The sequence below is a fragment of the Panicum virgatum genome, chromosome 5K (assembly GCF_016808335.1).
Source record: "Panicum virgatum strain AP13 chromosome 5K, P.virgatum_v5, whole genome shotgun sequence".
Taxonomy (NCBI): domain Eukaryota; kingdom Viridiplantae; phylum Streptophyta; class Magnoliopsida; order Poales; family Poaceae; genus Panicum; species Panicum virgatum.
Window position 1 is genome coordinate 14,759,118 of NC_053140.1, and position 18,677 is coordinate 14,777,794.

General features: G+C 47.1%; 4 protein-coding genes and 1 long non-coding RNA gene across 6 annotated transcripts; 3 read left to right on the forward strand and 2 right to left on the reverse strand.

Moving 5' to 3' along the window:
• Positions 1-2,429: 2,429 nt before the first annotated feature.
• LOC120709723 lies at positions 2,430-5,585 on the reverse strand. Its single transcript, XM_039995385.1, has 3 exons — positions 5,569-5,585; positions 4,659-4,775; positions 2,430-3,518 (listed from the first exon to the last, which is right to left on the reverse strand). The coding sequence occupies exons 1-3, from the start codon at positions 5,583-5,585 to the stop codon at positions 2,558-2,560; spliced, it is 1,095 nt and encodes a 364-aa protein (XP_039851319.1). The 3' UTR covers positions 2,430-2,557.
• A 199-nt stretch (positions 5,586-5,784) lies between these two features.
• On the forward strand, positions 5,785-8,960 carry LOC120706552. 2 transcript variants are annotated; one of them, XM_039991232.1, is made up of 3 exons: positions 5,785-6,286; positions 7,386-7,713; positions 8,486-8,960. In XM_039991232.1, exons 1-3 carry the CDS (start codon positions 5,800-5,802, stop codon positions 8,688-8,690), a joined length of 1,020 nt encoding a protein of 339 aa, XP_039847166.1. In that variant the 5' UTR covers positions 5,785-5,799; the 3' UTR covers positions 8,691-8,960. The 2 variants fall into 2 exon arrangements, with proteins under 2 accessions (XP_039847166.1, XP_039847167.1); XM_039991233.1 differs by having other exon boundaries at positions 5,946-6,290.
• LOC120706556 lies at positions 6,297-6,891 on the forward strand. Its single transcript, XR_005688348.1, has 2 exons — positions 6,297-6,427; positions 6,567-6,891. It is a non-coding gene; the product is annotated as an uncharacterized LOC120706556 (long non-coding RNA).
• A 234-nt stretch (positions 8,961-9,194) lies between the features above and the next one.
• On the forward strand, positions 9,195-11,441 carry LOC120706555 (chaperone protein dnaJ 72-like). The gene is made up of 3 exons (XM_039991235.1): positions 9,195-9,745; positions 10,294-10,363; positions 11,096-11,441. Exons 1-3 carry the CDS (start codon positions 9,309-9,311, stop codon positions 11,144-11,146), a joined length of 558 nt encoding a protein of 185 aa, XP_039847169.1. The 5' UTR covers positions 9,195-9,308; the 3' UTR covers positions 11,147-11,441.
• A 629-nt stretch (positions 11,442-12,070) lies between these two features.
• On the reverse strand, positions 12,071-13,265 carry LOC120706553 (calmodulin-binding protein 25-like). Its single transcript, XM_039991234.1, has one exon. It carries the CDS (start codon positions 13,181-13,183, stop codon positions 12,428-12,430), a length of 756 nt encoding a protein of 251 aa, XP_039847168.1. The 5' UTR covers positions 13,184-13,265; the 3' UTR covers positions 12,071-12,427.
• Positions 13,266-18,677: the final 5,412 nt, after the last annotated feature.

The window sequence follows — 18,677 nt, forward strand, 5'->3', positions numbered from 1 at the left end:
CCATTAATTTCATCTGCAAGTTCATACTTGCTGCCATAGATATTAAGTACCGGAATGTGATTCCATCCATCACAGGAGAATAAGTTTCATCGAAATCGATACCGGGTCTCTGCGTAAACCCTTGTGCTACTAGTCTCGCTTTATATCTTACCACCTGGTTATTTTCGTTTCTTTTTCGAACGAAAACCCATTTATGTCCTACAGGGAATATCCCTTCAGGGATTCGATCTACTGGGCCGAATACTTTTCTTTTATTAAGCGAGAACAATTCAGCTGCGATTGCTTCTTTCCATTTGGGCCAGTCAGAACGCTTCTTGCATTCTATTAATGACTTCGGCTCCGGATCTAGATCAATTTTTGCAATCTTCTCGGCAAAATATATATCGACATTAGTAGTCTTTCTATCATATATTTCTTCTGTTTCAACATAATTTGTTGAATTTTCCAATATTCTTTCACATTCATCCTGATCAATTATTATATTTAAATCAGGAATTTCCGGTCTCCCAACGTGAGTATTTTCAGTGCGCACATTCTCACTGGGTGTCACTACATGTGTACCTTCACTTTTATTATTATTTTCATTCTGCCCAGTCTTAAGCTTCTTAGGACGTCTCCCTGAAGCTATAGTCTGAGTAGATGCACCATTATTAGTATTTCTACTCTGTCTCCCCCTCTTCAGGGTATGAGGAGTCAATGTAGATTTTACTTGGAATTCCATTTCATCCACTTCATGTGGTATTTCTATTCTTTCTGGTGCGTTTACTGCAGGTATGTGAGATTTCATAATCCCTTTATTATTAGTGAAGGCTTCAGGCAGCTCGTTTGCAATTCTTTGCAAATCGATGATACTCTGAACTTCATGTTCAGTTTCTTTAGTGCGAGGATCCATTCCTAGGATCCCTATGCTTTCCCATGTTATTTCTCGGCATTCGTCCCTAGCGAGATACTTTCCTCCCCCTAATGCCGGGAAATGATCTTCGTTAAAAATACTGTCAGCGAACCGAGCTGTATGCAGATCTCCAGTTAATGGCTCTAAATATTTAATTATTGATGGGCTTTCAAATCCGACATAGATTCCCAGCTTACGCTGAGGCCCCATCGTGGTTCGCTGAGGTGGTGGTATTGGAATGTATACAGCACATCCAAATTTACGCAGATGGGAAATATTCGGTTCAATTTTTCACACTAATTGGATCGGTGATACTTCATGATATGCAGATGGTCTAAGTTGTATTAGTGCTGCTGCGTGCAGTACAGCATGCCCCCAACAAGTGGAAGGTAGCTGACAATTCTGTATCAATGGCCTTGCTATAAACTTGATCCTCTTAATTAATGATTCTGCTAGACCATTTTGCGTATGCACGTGTGGCACAGAGTGCTCAACTTTAATTCCCAAAGCCATGCAATAATCATTAAATACCTTCGAGGTAAATTCCCCAGCATTATCCATTCTAATGGATTGAATTCTTGAATCTGGGAAGTTGGCTCGTAATTGAATTATTTGGGAAATTAATCGTGCAAATGCATGATTTCTAGTAGAGAGAAGACATACATGGCTCCACTTCGTAGAAGCATCAATTAGCACCATAAAGTACCGAAATGGCCCTGACAGGGACTGATCGGACCGCAAATGTCACCCTGAATTCGGTTCAGGAATGCTGGTGATTCATCTCTCACTTTTAATTTCGAGGGTCGAGTTATTAGTTTCCCTTTGGCGCATGCGATGCACACAAAATCTTCATGATTAGGAAAATCATTTTTCTTTAAACTATGACCATTGGAATTGTTAGTAATTCTTTTCATCATACTTAGACCAGGATGTCCTAATCGATCATGCCATATTCTGTATGACTCATTTTTTCTAATTATTGTTTGCATAGTAACATGTTTGTGAATAGGCTTAATGTAAGTGTAGTACAATGCTTGGCGCATGGAAGGAAAGGTTTCGACAATCTTCTTGTTGTCTCCTATTTTCTTAGTCATGATTAGGCATTCTTTACCATTATCATCATTTGTTTCCACATGTAAATCATTTGCACGTATATCCTTGAATGAAAGCAACGTTCTGGTTGATTCAGGATAAAGTAATGCTTCTTGGATTACTAATTCAGTTCCATTAGGGAGGATTATAGTGGCTCTACCAGTGCCAACTATATGCATACCACTGCCAGTGATAGTAGTAATATTTTCATCATTCTTTCTAAGAGTCTGAAAATATCTTGTATCTCTAAGAATTGTGTCAGTTGTGCAACTGTCTACGAGACATAATTCCTCTTCCATAGCCATTTGTACTCCACAAATTCTATAATAAAGCAATATAATTCGTTCAGATTATGCAGATAATAGATATATGCTTAAAAAATAGAATACACGAAAATATTACTCATATACTAAAATTTATTTAAGCAAAAAAATTGTCTGCAAGACTCTTATTACATAAATAAGCTCTACATGAGCTGACTCCAAACCACAAAATTCATGCAGGAATTTTAAAATACTTAATGTAATATTAAGACCACTATACTATTAGATAGTTGGGAACAATTTGGAAGACTTAGACAGAGTCCCCATGCATATCTTCAAGCTCTTCTCCTAGAAGATCATCATCATCATCTTGCTGAATTTTATTCTCTAGATTCTTCATGATTTCATCCATAGTGTCAGTAGGTTTGATATCTACTAACATATCTTCAGGATTTTCTTCAGCAGCTGGAGCTTCATTCTTCTCTTCATGCTTTGAAGAGTCAATCTCCATTTCCTTTGACTTGGAAGATTCACCTTGTTCAAACTTCCGGCTAGAGACAAAGTGAGCTTCATGTTCAGTCTTCCTTTTCTTGAGCTGACCATTGAGTTCTTGATAGAGTTTCACTATATGCTTAGGAGTGCGACATATTCTAGACCAATGGCCTTTCATTCCACACCTATAGCATTCTTGGTCCTGTTTGCCATATTCTCCCCCTGGTGGAATTTTCTTTGATTTCCACTGTCCCTTCTTTTTGAAGTTATTAAACTTCTGGTTTTTTCCTTTCCAAGGTGCCTTCTGTGACTCCTTTCCTTTTCCTTCATTCTTCTGTGATGAAGAAACAGCATTTGCTTCAGGCTTACTTAAGCTGCCAGTAGGGCGAGTTAGATGATTCTGCATCAACTCTTCATCTTCACCTTGGTCTTGCTGTAAAGTATTACTAAGGTCAATATACTTCTTGTATTTTTCTTTCTTATACTGGCGGCTTAAATATGTCTGTTTAGGATGGAAAGTGGACAAGGTTTTCTCTATGAGATCTGATTCAGTCAGCTTAAGTCCACACAACTTCATGCGTGTAACAATTGCATAGAGTTTGGCATTGTATTCCTCCACAGTCTTGTAGTCTTGATAGCGAAGATTCTGCCATTCGCGTTTTACTCGAGGAAGTAGTACAGTCTCCATCTTTTCAAAGCGTTCATGCAATGCATTCCACAAGACTATAGGGTCACGTTCAGTCATATACTCATTCTTCAGTGATGAGCTTATGTGATGCCTGAGAAAGTGTAGAGCTTGCGCTCTTTCAGCACTTGTTGCAATTTTGTCATTGGTGGGTTTAATCGCATGCAGGAGATTTTTCCCATCCAAGATAATCTCAGCATCTAAGGACCAAGACAGATAGTTGCTGCCATTTGGGGCGAGCTCTGTGATCTCTCTTTTCACAAGATCAGACATTTTCTACATGATGAAAAAAAAATGCAAGTAAGTTTACTGCTAGTAAACATGTAGTATACAGAAAGTAAATTGGTTTGGAAGCTTAAATAATCTTAGTTATATTTTTCTAGCAGAATAACAAAAACAATAAACCATGCTAGAAAAATTAAAATATGAGCCTCATGGGGGGTTTAGAGAACTCATATGCCTGCAACATAAACAAAAAAACAATATCTAATGTCCAGTTGGTAAACAGGCATGTAAAAAAAAATAATCTACCGCAAAGATGTTCATGATCTGAACTGCTAGTTCTATGGTTAACTTCAAGTTTTCGAATTTAGCCGAGGGGTGCCGCACGGCTAGCGCGCACATATCAGTGGCAGAACGTCGCGTTCAGGCGGCTTACCCTGTTCGCCGGCAGCGTGCGATGAAGCGGCTTTACTTCAGGTGACAGGCCAAATACATAGCATGCGTTGCAGGACTGTTAGTGTTCGTGCTTACTACTAGCAGGCTAGTGCTACGATTACTTCCGTGTAATCTAAATCTTAACAATTACTTCCATGTAATCTGAATCTCAATCTTCAAGACTTAGGATTAGATGTATAACAGTTCAAGCTGGTTCTGACCACGGTCTTCAAGCCGGTGGTATACTACGTACATCAAGAATCGTCGGCATGCAGTACCAGCGAGAATCCTCGGCATGCAGTACCAGCGAGAATCCTATCTATTCTGCCCCTTTTCTTTTCCAATCACGGCTAAATTCTTATGAGCGAGTTCTTTGCATAGATTAAAGTGCGTAGAACAGATACAAACACATATCTACGCAGCAGATTAGAACCAATCTAATCTACTATCAATCATGTATGTACCTCGGTTTCTCACTTAGAGGAAAAACGAAGCTGTCGCGTAGGACAATTCGGCTGAGCCGAGGGGACCTGCCGGCGTGATGCTGGCGCGATGTCTGAGTTGATGCCGATCAAACGTAGACGACGTCGAGGTTCTCGGCGCTGTCGAAGTCGACGTAGATGAACTGGACGTCGGTGTCGATGTACAGCTTCTTGATGCGTCAACTCCGTCGATGTCGATGTAGAGCAGCGTGCTGATAACGTGTTGTGAAACACGTCGTCAACGTCGGATCGACTCTCTCTCTCAACAATCACACGGACACACGGAGACACAAGAACACAAGTACGAGAGACAAATCTTTATTCCTCAAATTCTCTCTTTTACAATGAACATATCTCTCATATATATATTCCAATCAAAGTCTAGAGTTTCGGTAAGAGCCCACAAACAAACCGGACTAGGAATAGGACTTCCAGTCTTTTCCTTTCCTTCTAGGATTCTTGTTTCCAAAGTTGATTTGTTTTACAACAAGCGACACGCGTTCCAATTTTCGCGTCAAGTGCGGAGGGGAGAGCAAAGGGCAGTAGGTTTTAATCATTCTGACTGGGGATCAAACGGTTGCCATTGCCCAGAGGACTTCTTGTGAAGGGACATACTGTTTAATAATTTTTTTAAAAGAAATGATGTATCCACCGCGAGTAGGAGTATGCACTTTTTCTTCATGGACATTTATCTGCCTAGATTCTGACTGACGTATTTTCAGCGATCCTTTGAGTGATATCTTTCCTTTCGGTGTGGAGAAGATGTTGAAATCGTTTTGGTGGATGAAAGCAGATGCCACGTCCTCTCAAATTTGTTGGCCTCGCTGCTTTCCTAAAGCTCTTGGGGCCCGTGGTGAACAATGAACTCAGCATATTTTTTCAGAAAATGGGTAAATATCCAACCTTTTGCATCATCCAATGCATATGGTCATTTGTCGATTATTAGATTATCATATCAATGATATATATTGAAAAAAATTATGAAGGTAAATTTCTCTAGATTACATGGTAACTGATACCATTCACATAATCTAAAAAGAATCGCCAGCTATTCTTTGTGTAGACCTTTTATCGCCATGAAGCGATGCTTGCAAAGTTGCAAACTTTCTCTTCGAAGGCACAAATATATGTTTGCATGGAAGCTTCAATGGATTTTCTTTTATAAAAGAAAGTTATATAGGGGTAAGTAGTAGCCCTTGCATAGCTGTAGCCTGTAGCGTTTATTTATTGTCTTATATGCACCTTGTATTTTGTGTTTTTGAGATATACATCTTCCTCGAATTGGACGCGAATACATGGAGAGAGAGAGAGAGACTGGGCTGGGCTGAATCCGACCAACCCCATCGCGGTTGGGGCCGGGCTTGCTTTCATCCGCTTCGCACTCCAACTCCGCTCGCTTTCGGTTTCCTTCCCCTCCTTTCCCCATCCGCCTCCCTCGCTCTCGCTCGCTTCGCAGATCTCCACCCGGCTGCGCGGCGCCCGGGGGGGTGGGTGAGTAAGGCTCGTCGCGGACCGCGTCCCGGCGGCGGCGGTGCCGAGCTGACTGGTTCCGTGGGTTGGTCGAGTGATGGACGGCGGCGGGCTGCGGTGGACCGCGGAGGAGGCGTCCACCATCGGGGGCATCGCCACGGTGTCGCTGCTGCACTCCTTCATCCCCACGCACTGGCTCCCCTTCTCCATCGTCGCGCGCGCGCAGCGGTGGCCGCTCTCCCGCACCCTCCTCGTCAGTCAGTACCCCTCCATCTCACCGCCCCCCCGCGCCTCGTTTTCTCCTACTAGCTGCGGTCGCCGCTCGTTACTGTTCACTCTCCCTCCAGATCTGGGGCCTAATTTATTGGAGGGTGGGTGAAGGCGCGCTTCCAAGGTGATCGTGCAAGAGAGTGTTGTTACTTGTTAGGGTTTTACTCTGGTTGGTTTCGGTTGGGTACGGTTGTTCATGTGCAGTGGCTTCAACAAATGGGTTGCCGTTGTAGTGCTAACACTAACATAGCGTGGTGGTGCAGGGGTGCTGCCTAGTTCGTACGACATGCTGAGTGCCGCCTGAGCATCCGAATGATATTGTCTGCGCAATGGCAGCATATTCAGGTGTCTGGTGCTCCAAGCTGTGGGATTGTCCGGGTGAATTTTTGGTGTCAGGCGACCAGACTGTAGTGTATTGGAGAACGCCAGCTGCTCTTATGCTTGTGTCATCTTGTTTTTCGATGGATTATCGGAATTTGCTAGTGAAAGTGTTGTTATGTCATCTCACTGGGTGGCAAGTTGTTTACTTGTTTTCATGTTTACAACCGTTGGAGGTGATTGTGACCAATGCAGTTGTTTTGTTGTTTCTCAGCTTGACTCTAGATTGATTGTTTGATATGGATAGTAGATTAGTACCAAGGAGATTGTGGGCATTCTTAGTAATGCAAGTAATGTCATGTGTTATATCCAACACTGAGTTTGGGCAAACAAGTTTGTAAGTTACAAAGCTTTGTTTAGTTAGAGCAGTAGCCAATACATTACTAAACTAGTTTTTTTTTTCATACTCATGCGTTCTAAACTAGTTGCCTCTCATAGCAGCTTATCTGAGACAATAGGTGTCAATTTTAAGGAGTTAATGATGCATTACTAGATGAAGTTATGATTTACACCTGACATCTTGGTTTTTCTGTTTGGCTGCGCTGTTTTGTACTGCAACAATGTATCCCTGTAAGATATTTTACAATTTCATAATATTCCTCCTTATATTTTGTTTGTAAGTTTGCACCGAGTACATTGTTACTTTCCAAGCAGCCACATTCTTTTCATATTTCCATACTAAGAAACATTCACCATTTCTGCAGCTGCATTTGGAGGTGTTCTTCATGTTGTTTCTACGGCGCTACTTGGGATAACTGCAGTTACTATGGCAAACACTATAGCCGGCGAAGAAACTGTGCATAAACTTGCCTCATTGTTGCTGATTTTTCTTGGAGGAAGTTATATACTGTTGTTTGCCTTAGGAAAAGGTGGCCATAGCCATGCTCATAACCATCCAATGGAAAAGATGGCAGTCGCTGGTCTTGTCCTGGTTCCTGCATTATCACCCTGTGCAACAACCCTTCCAGTTTTCCTTGCTGTTGGAAACTCTTCCTCAATGATGATTCTTGCCATCATTGTGCTCCTCTTCAGGTCTTCACCCTCATCGACTCCACTCTTTTTAGATATTTTACTTGTTGGCACTTACAAGTTAAAATGCTAGTATCTTGCCCTCCTTTTTTTTTGTTTCTAAATGGTCTGAAGTAGAAACAAATTAAATGCTACTATGTTGGGACCTCTGGCCACTGTTTGTCTGTCTGTCACCTTTGCGACGCATAGAGCATGCTGAGATAGAAAACAAAGTCAAGTAGATCAATGTACTGAGTTAAAAATCCACAGACAGTGGAGCGAGTGATTGCATTTGCTAAGTATAAAGTCGTGATCTTGTTTCTTTCAGTTTGTACGATTTTCCTATTGAGGTACTTCTTGCTTCATTAGTCATCATTTCATTATAGCAGATCCATGCATTAGGAATCAAAATGACATGAGGTTTACCATCTACATTCAAGGGTCTAGACTATGACTGTATCATTAGTTATTATCATGTTCAAATGAGTGGCAGCTTTGTTAGCCGGTCACTCATTTTTCAATAGAAACTGATGGCACATAACTTTAGAGGGTAAATAGTGTAGGCATCATCAAATGCCTTGTTTCCTTCAATTTTCTTCTAAGTGATTTCTTTTTAAATATGATAGATAGGCCCATGAAGAATCAACAAGATGCTTCATACTGCATATCTTCCTTCCAATTCATTGCCTCCTGCTCAGTGGACTTACATTTAGTTTTTTTTCCTGTGATCCTGTCATATCTTCCTTCCAATTCATTGCTGATGTGCAGTCTACTTACATTTAGCTTCTGCCTGCAGCACCATTACCGTGATGACATCCCTGGTGGCCCTCTCATTCTACGGTGCTAGCCAAATCAAGTTCCACTGGGTCGAGCGGTATGACAAGATCCTCGTCGGCACGGTCCTGTGCCTTGTCGGAATTTTAACATATGTGTTCCATCATCATGACGGTGATGAGCACTCTCTCCATGAGCATGTGCACCGGAAACTCGTGTCCCCATAGGTGACTAGTAGATAGTGAATGAAGTTCCATATGTTTGTCAAAAATTTGATGTTGTTCCCTAACCGTTCTGAACAATGGATGCTGTATATGATCTGATTATCGACCCATGTGAGTTCATCTGCCTTTCAGGCTTTGCTGGGAATTCATATCGACCGATGTATTGAATACGGTTTGCAGTTTTGGAAACTGCGTGAAGTTTGTACCCTTGCGCTGTACACTTTACAAACTACAAAGTGGTTCACTTATTCAACTTGTTGAGAAGCGATTCAACACAGGTCTGGCTAGGCATTCTGAAATTTCACTGTTACTTTTGAGTATACGCAAGTTATTATTTGCTGAATTATTTACTAGTCATGTTCTTTTTTTTTCGCAAAAGAAATCGTTTCTCCGTTTATAAACTGGAGTCGAAATAGTTGGCCCACAGCGTAGGCCTAGTTCTCTTCGCCCAAATCTAGCCCAGTAATCCTACAAAGGGCCGGGTCTGGCCCGGAAGAACGCGCGGCAGGCAGAGCGGCCACGCCGCCGCCGCCGATCCCTTTCGTCTCCCCGCGGCCGTCCTCCAGCTTTCCTCCCTCGATCCACCGACCCAACCCGATCGCCTTGGGCTCCAGGCGGGCGATGGGCGACCACTACCAGACGCTGGGGCTCCGGCGCGACGCCACCAAGGCCGAGGTCAAGACCGCCTTCCGCCGCAGCGCGCTCCGCGACCACCCCGACCGCCACGCCAGCTCCACCGACGCGGCCGCCCGCGCGGACGCCGCGCGCCGGTTCCGCCAGGCGTCCGACGCGTACCACGTCCTCTCCGACGACCAGCGACGCGCCGAGTACGACCTCCGCCTTCGCGGCTCCACATCATCCTACGCGCGCACCTCCTCCTACGGCTGGGCGTCTTCCTCGTCGGCTTCCTACGGCTACGGCCACGGCCACGGCGGTGGTTCGTGGCGCCGGACGCCTCCGGGAGCAGGCGCCGGCGCGTCGGCGGGATCAATTGATTGGGAATTCCTGCTGAAGGCGGTCACTCGGCGAGGGTTCCTTATCAATCTGGGATTCGCCAGGTGAGTCAATTTAGCGTCGAGATGTTTCGTCTGTTCAATTCGCTGTCAATAGCGCGGTGCAAAAGAGGATTCCGGAAATGAGCAAGCTACTCTGTAGCTTCGCCTTTGCTTGCTTAGCTGATTTGCTCCTTTAGGTGAGCGCCATCTATTGGTGATTACTAACCAAATAAGGTGAGATCAGTGTTTGAACCAAGGACAATCAGAATGGGGCTAAACGTGCAAATGTGGCTCGCTACGGTTGCATGCTTAGCACATCTTCTGTATTGCTGTAGGTTTACGGAAAAGAAGGTAGCATGATTGTCTTAGTTGGTGTTAGTTCAGTGAAATTCGCAGTTCGATTAGTTCGTAAGAAAAAAGGAGAATGAATGCCACACATATGGTTGGTAAAAGTTTTAGAAAACACACGTTTAACTAGTGCTATTCAGTGTAGCTTATTTGCTGTCTACGACTACGAGTGCCAAGTATTATGGTTCTGATGATTTTTCAGTATTTGAAATATGATAGCTGTTGAGAGTTAGCATCTCATTTATAACTTTGTACTGCTGCAGTGTATTGCTATCTGGAGCAGCTTTTCTGGATGGGAGTATTCTAGAAATTTGGAAGATGAATAACTCTGGGGTATGTGTTTTTCATTATTTTTCGCAATGTTCACAGATCACATTGATCCTCTTTGTATGATCAATCGAACCCCTATTATTCAGAATGAATTATATCAACCGCCAATTATTATAAACTGTTTTGCATTAACTTTGAAATTGTTGTCATCGTGGGGTTATGCCAATGGGTTCTGCCCCGTCCCATCTCGTTTCTTACTTTTACGTCATTTACATGTTGGCACTTTGGCAGTAATGAGCAAATAGATCATAATATGTTGCATGGGTATGCAGAAAAATGGTTTCAAATGTCAATTTCCTCATGGTAGCCCTTATTGTTTGGTTTTGCATACACTGAGTGGTGGACTTAAGGCAAAAGCCTGCACAAGGCGTAACTAGCTACTTAAGACGAAACTCAGTCATCATCAAAATCATTAAAATATTGTAAATTGTGTTGCACTTATGATTGTAATGATGAAATGTGCCCCTATTGGTAAATGCAAATATTGAAAATTGTTATATCCTGCCATAGAGAAAAATCGGAATGGCTGGAATGTGCCCCTAATCCCCTATTTGGTAAACACAAATATTGAAAATTACTACATGCTGCCATAGAGAAATATTGTAATGGCTGGAATGTGACCCTAATCCTTTATTGGTAAATGCAAATATTGAAAAATACTGCATCCAGCTGCAGATAAAGCATGTATGGTGACCGACCCGCAATCAACACTGTGCTTGTATTTTTGCTGTGCAGAAATCATTTGAGGATGCGATGGAGTCTATTGAGAAAGTGAAAAGGAGATAGGTAGTAGAAGTTCTTGTGTTCCACGAATTCTCGGTACATATCTACTGACGTGCGAACTGATGTGCATATTGCTGTCCAGTAAGACCGATTGTCTTTGTAATACGTGTAGTTCTGATTTCTGGTGTCTTTCACGAAGTTGAGCTCGGTCCTTGTAAGACCATGTGGGGTCTGCATTCACCCTTCATATACAGAAACTGTACATGTAATTCTTTTGTGGATGAAAACAAGTAATCATGTTGAATTTGAATGTAATTGGCGTACGCTTTGAGGAAAGGCTATATGGGCTTCGCATTTTTACTATTGTTCATAGCAGAGAGTGAAATACCAATCTAGTTAATTAAGCTAATCGTTTGAGTATATTTTGGTTCAGCACCCTGACATTGTTGTTGTCTAAACCCTATCCGGAAGGATCAATACTGTATGACCATTTCTTTCCAAACTTGTTTTCGTAAGGTTCCTTCGCTCACGCGGACGCGATTGTGGTTAAAGAGTCAGACCAGTGCCCATCATCCTGGATTCCTGGCTGGTTTAGATATACGCGTCGCGGCAACGGTTTCTCCTAGGGTTGTTGGCTTGTTGCTGACGCTGCGTTCACACTTGACACACCACCTGGTGCGGGCCCCATGGGCCATGGCCCCGCGGTTGCGTCCACACTGCTGTGCTGTGGTCCACAGACCACCAGTCAATGCCCCTCGACTCTCTGTGCCTCGACTCTACTACTCGTCTGCTACTTCTACGGAGTACATGGCACCACCTTCTTCTGGCTACGGCATGCAACTCTCCTGGGTCTCCCGGTCCCTGAAAGTTGAAACCGAGAGCCTGAGAGCTCAATCTAAACACCGTTCACATCGGGGAATAATCTTCCCGTTTTGCCGAAACATACTAAATTCTTCTTCTCCCGCAGAAAAGCAAGGCGCCACAATATTCGATACGAGAACGATTAGCACAATCTATTGAACACGCAACGAGAAGAAAACATGGCAACCATGTCATGCAGACGCTAAACCACAGCCGCATACTAGCCTAACACTACTTGCTTTAATTTACAGGGGCATGCAAAAACTCCATGGTTGCTACTGCTGGGAGCAAAGCATCATCGAGGCACACGGGCTGACAGCCGTCCGATCCTCGCATCGGACGGACCAAAAACTACCCTAACAGGTTGCTACCAAGCTGGACAGAGCAGAGCGAAATGATCGACAACCAAAACCAACTGCCGCAAAAAGAAGCCAGCTTTCCTTCCATCTCCTCACTCCCCCCGCGCGCCAGCTCGCCGCGCCGTCAGATGATTCCCCAGCTCTCCAGGGTCGGGAAGTCGATCATCGCCTCCATCTCCAGCAGCGCCGATGAGTCGTCCTTCCCTGCTGCAGCGGCGGCTGCGGCGGGGGCCGTGCACGTGGCGGCCGGCGCGTACCCGCGGCTCGAGCTCTTGACCTCCGGCGCCGGCGCGGCGCGGTCGAGGAGGAGGAACGCGGACGTGTCAAGCGTCGGGAGCACGAACGAGGGCGCCGGCGTCCAGCTGAAGGCGGCGACGGCGCGCTCCGGGGCAGCGGGAGCGGCGGCGGAGGAGGGACCGGGGACGGGGGCGGGGAGGCCGGTGATCTCCTGCACCATGCGGCGGAAGTTGGCCGGGTCGGCGGTGATGTAGGTGGTCGGCGGGCGCCGCGACGGCCGCGGCTTGCGCTTGCTGACGCGGCCGGCCTTCGGTCCCTTCAGGGCCCGAGCCGGCGGCGGGCGGGCGGCGGGCCCGGACGACGGCGCCGGCGCGTCGTGGCCGCTGGAGAGGAGCTCGGAGGCGGAGGACGTCGTCGAGGAGGACGGGGTGGCCGGGGAGGAGAAGGGCGAGGCCTCGGCTGCGGCGGTGGAGGTGTAAGCGTGGGCGGGCGCCATGGAGGCGCGGAGCGCGGAGGTGAGCGCCTTGTTCTCGAAGGCGGCGGCGGGGAAGGAGCAGTAGTGGCTGGCGGCGGCGGCGTGGGTAGGCGCCGGCGTCGGGAGGTGGGCCCAGGTGGGGTCGAGGCCGGCGAAGCGGTTTGCCATGGCTGGGACGAGGGGTGCGCGCGAGCTCTCGATCGATCGCAGGCTGGATTTGGGTGAGGTGTGAGTGAGTGGGTGGGGAAGGTGTGTGGGAGGGGTTACGGGCGAGACGGCGGTGGGATTTTATAGGACGAGCGGGGGACGGCAGCCGGAAATGGTAGGCGCACCACGGGCTATGTACACGGTACAAAAGCCAGCGCCCGCGAAGCTGATTCTGCGCTCGCTCGCTAGGATCGCTTCTAGCAAGCGATGCCCACCGGCGGACTGCACATGCATGTGTGCTCGCCTCTAAGATGCGGGATCGTGGGATCTCTTTTCCTTTTCTATTTTTTCTTTATTCAATTACCTTTTATAATGTTAGTGCTTACGTGTATGTTGTTTATGTTTGTAAATTATGTGTGTAAATTACATCTATAAGTTAGCTAACAACAGTTCTTTTGGAAGTTGTGACAAAAGTTACTGTATAAGTTACATATGATATAAAGTTGTGATACAAAATTATCACACGAGAATATGTTGTGAAAAAATTATGCTGCAAGCTATACATATATATTATAACTTTCTGCCAAGTTGTCATTTAAAATTTGTTCCTAAAAGTTATAACTATATGGTGTGTGTGTCATAAAAAATTATGCAACAAAATTATTCCGTGAGAAGTTATCAACAAGAAGTTACATGTCTAAATTATATATATATATATATAAGTTATGATATTCCAGAAATAGAAAGTTGAGGGAATTAAATCTTTCCAAAATTAGAAAGTTCGGGACTGTCGGGAATCGTGGCTCGCTGCAAACAATCTCAGCGTGCGCTCACGAATTAGCGCCCCCCGCCAGCGCCTTCCCCTGATCCCCTCTTTTTAGGTTTTGAAGAAAGAGAACTCATTGCCACTTAACACTGGCTGTGCTATCCTTTCAAAAAAAAAACACTGGCCATGCTATGTATGGGAGAGGTATTCTGAGATGTTTTTTAAAAGGTGTTATGGAGTTTATGACGTGTTGAATACATTTGTAGTTTTTGTTAAAAAATGAATTTTGCATTTGTATATATATGATACTTGGCACTTTTGTTGGTAGTAGGACTCAAAAGTTCACATTTTTTTCTCATTTTTCCACTGCTGCTGAATAGAAGGAGTGCTGATACTAATATATTGCTAAGGTTTTGAAATATAGTACCACTTTCATGGTATAAAATGGTACATTAAAGCGGCGTGCTATGCCTATATTCTACATGAACTAAATTTAGTAGGCCGCCTGTCAATGCAGGTGCCCATGGTCCATGAATATTGTGGAAACTGGAATAAGTTGTTGGGGGTATTATGGAAGTAGCACTTTTATTAGTACATATACATATACCAAGTATGCTGCTGTTACTACGAATAAGAGCATCTCCAAGAGTTCCCCATCCTAAGTTGTCATTCTTATTTTTTTTTGGCAAAAATAGAAAGAACCTTCTCCAACAGTTTCCCATCCCAGGTTGCCATTTATGCCAAGTCCGGAAAAAGAGCCTCCGCGCGTGTATATATGCGCGCTCGTATCCGCGACGCATCCGTCCGTATCAGAAGAGGTGGAAGCGCATAAAAATAATTTTGTTTCTGTCTCAGAATTCCTGATGTAAGTTTTCATGAGGTGGAAGGGCATAAATATAATTTTATTTCTCTCTCAGGTTTCTGATGTAAGTTATATTTGGGTTTGACAAGTGAATTATGCCAAACTATTGGAGATGAGCTCTTTTTTTACTTGGTATATCTTTTTAGAAGTTGGCAAAATATAAGATTTGCCAAATAAAATTTGGTAAACTCTTGGAGATGCTCTAATAGAAATAAAATAAAATAAAAACAACAAGCTTTGCAGGGGCGGGGACATAAGAAGGGCGGCGTGCTGGGTGCGCCTGGCGATTCCTGCGGAAAGATTGGGAGAGACGGTGGAGTGGGGCCTACGGAAACCGCGTCGCCGCGGTGGAGGCCCGCGCGGCCGCCGCCGGTCATCCCAATCCCCATCCCATCATCCCATGCGGCCGTGCCGGCGGTCGGCTTGCTGCCGGCGGCCGTTGCGATGCGGATCCCCCGGTGTGGCGTGGCGGTGTCCTTGTGGCTGACTGTGGGCCCGTGCTCATCGTCATCCCTCTCTGCCCGCCGGAAAAGGCTCCCCGCCGCATGCGAGGCTTGCCAAGAAAGCCCAGCCTCGTCCCGTCGTCGAGGCGTGGACTCGGTCTCGGTCCACCGGCCGCTTCGCTGGACGTGCACAGTTGGGTCGGTCGGGTCAGAGTCTCCTTGCTGCCCAAGCCACGCACGGCACGGGTCTCCACGAGTCCACTCCTCCGTGGACGTACGGGCGGGTGAGTTAATTAGGCGGAGAATATTTCACTAGAACTGGTGCTTAACGAAGCACGGCTGGATTGCTACTAGTAATTTAATTAGTTTTGTTTATACAGAGAGCGGTGGTGAAAATGTATTATTTACGCGGTGAAAAGAGAAGGTGTGTGTGTGAACACGCTTAGCAATCCAGAGGCCGGCGTATTCGGAGGCAAAGCGGCGCTAGTAGGGAAAAGAAATTCTAAGCGCCTTTTAAAACTGCCCAAGAAAAGAAACGGAGAAAAAGAAAAGAAAAGTGCTTTTGCTGTGGCTGCTAGAAGGGGCGAGCGAGGTGCGTCCTCAAAAAAAAAACGAGTGAGGTGTCTGGTGTGAACGCGATCAGTAGATGTAGATGGGTGACGAGCGTCGGATGGAGCAGGGCCGTCGTTTTGTGATCCCCTTTCGCTCTTTTGAAACGGTCGTCGTGGGGTGGGGCCCAATCAAGCCGCGTTGTCAGAGGGCGGGCCCCACGGACGCCGCCGCTCGATTGATGGGATCGCCTCCCCGTCCCCGGCCCGGGCGGATGGGCGAGCTGGCTGGCACTCCGGCACACGCTCCCGTTACCCGTCGGACGGGCGATGGATGGGATGGCTGGGGACGCGGGAGATGGCTTCGGTTCCAAGCAAGCAGGAGGACGGGAGCCGCGGCCGGCCCGGCGGCGTAGCAGGGAGAGGCAGAGCCCGGCGCCGGCGCGGTGCGACACATCGGTAATGGATATAGTTCTAGTGGCTTCTTCACAGTTTATTTTTTTTTAAATTATTTAATTTAAAATTATATAAGATTAGAGTCTGACTTTTAGATTTTTTTAGTTCAAAATTATATACTAAATAAATATTTGTATAACATATTTTAGTCTAAATGAACCCTCCAACCCTCTTTTGTACTACTTTTACATTGTATTTGTATACTTTTGTATGCACGATTTTTTTTTGTTTAACTTCAAATCCCCACAAACTATACTAAATAAACGAATTTTTGAAAAAAATTGACACCATTAGATTTGTCGCACCTTGAAGTATTTTTAGGAATTTTTTTAGCAATTTTTCATTTTTTGAATTTAAATTTAAATTTTGAATTCGGGCCGGTTTGGTACCGGCCCAAACCGGACCGGTTCCCACCAGTTAGGTAAACCCTAGTGGCATCACGTGATGGATGCATGGGCTGGGCCGCCGGGGGCCCAACCCGTCCGAACGCGTGACGGGCTCGAGACCGTCGTCCATGCATGATTATCACCCACGGACACGGGCGAACTGATCATACATCAGTTGGTCAGGTCCTTTGATGTGGAATTTATCCATTCGGATTCAAGTTCTCGACTTGGCATGGGTGCTCACACTTTCATGAATTTATTCCAGGATTTTTCGGCGTTATGTTTTAAGTGATAAGCAACGGTCCCGTCGACAACGAGGTGCCAATGGTGACTTCGGGAATATCTGCCGGTCCAGTCCTTCGGAGGTGGGTGCTCATAGGGGTAGGGTTTGCGTACGTGTGTTCATAGGGATGAGTGTGTACTAAAACAACCTATTGACATGGGCGGGTTATTCGCTCCGGGGCCACCTTGCAGTCAAATTAAGTGCGCATATTCATCCGGACGTGGCCGTGGACCGCTCGCTCGAGGGATCGCCGGAATATGGCGATGCGCACATGCATGTATAAATATACAATCGTCAATGGAAAAAGTCTACATAACCCCCTCAGGTTTGATGTCCGGAATACTTAACCCCCTGAACTCAAAAACCGTGTATTTTACCCCTCGAACTTTGCAAAACTGGACAAATCACCCCCTGGGGTGGTTTTGTGGGCGGTTTTGCTGACGTGGCGCTTCTAGGGCCCACTTGTCAGTGCCACGTGTGCGTTTACTCTCTCCACTCTCTCTCCTCTCTCACACCCTGCCCCAACTCCTGCGGTCCTGCCCACCGCCGCCCGCCCATTCGCTCGCCGTCGGCGCCGCTTGCCTGGGCGCCCGCTCCCCGGCGCCACCTGCGCGCCCACTGCCCGCGTGCACTTGCCCGGCCGCGGTGGCGGCGGAGTGGCTCCTGCACGCCCGGCCGGGGCGGAGCGGTTCGCCCTGCTCCCGTGTGACTGGCATGGCAGTGGAGGGGGCCGCACGGGCTAGCAGCGCAGAGGAGGAGGGCATGGCGGCGTGGTGGAGGTCGTTGCTGCCATTGCCGGCGGCGCGGAGGAGGAGGCCACGATGGCTCGCGCACGGGGTCCTCGGCTCCCCGCTGCCGTGGAGCTCTCACGTGGCCGGCGGCGCGGAGGAGGTCGCCGTGGAGCTAGTCCACGATGGCGGCGCCGCGGAGTTCATCCACCAGGCCACCTTCAACGACTCAGCCGGCCTCACGACCACCCACGCCGAGGAGGCGCTCCGCATGGCCAAGTACGCCACCGACGGCGAGCTCGCCACCCCTGGCTCCGCCTTCCTCCCCACCCTCGCCGCCGCCTGCTCCCTGCTCGTCGAGCACTCCCACCGCGTCCCGCTCTCCCTCGTTGAGGCCGCCTTCTGCTCCGTGCCCACCCTCGCCGACCTCGTCTCCCGCATCGCCACCCGCCTGGTCCTCCCTCCCCTCCCGTGCTTCGACTACGCCGCCGCACTCGATCGCGCCGTGCGCCTCTCACCCTCGCTCACCACTGCCTCGCCCAGGCCCGCTTCCTCCTCCGCTACGCCTCCAAGTGGAGCTAGCGTAGAGCCGCACGGCTCCGCGGGAGCGCCGCTGCCGGATGCGCTCGGGGGAGCGGGAGAGCCGCCGCCGGGTGCGCGCGGGGGATCTGCCGCCTGGGAGAGAGCAGAGAGTGGGAGAGACATGACAGGTGGGACCATGCCACGTGTTCTATGATGTGGCATCGACATGTGCGCCACGGTGGCAAAACCGCCCACAAAACCACCCCAGGGGGTGATTTGTCCGGTTTTGCAAAGTTTGGGGGGTAAAATACCCGGTTTTTGAGTTCAGGGGGTTAAGTGTTCCAGACATCAACTTGAGGGGGTTATATAGACTTTTTCCATCGTCAATACATCAACGATACTCCCGTCACTCTCGTTCTCGTATCTGCTGCAGAGACGACGACAGTCAATGACGTGGACCTCTCATGCTCCTTCGCTGATCATCGAAGGGAAAAAAATTTGGATGCGGACCGTCCGCAAAC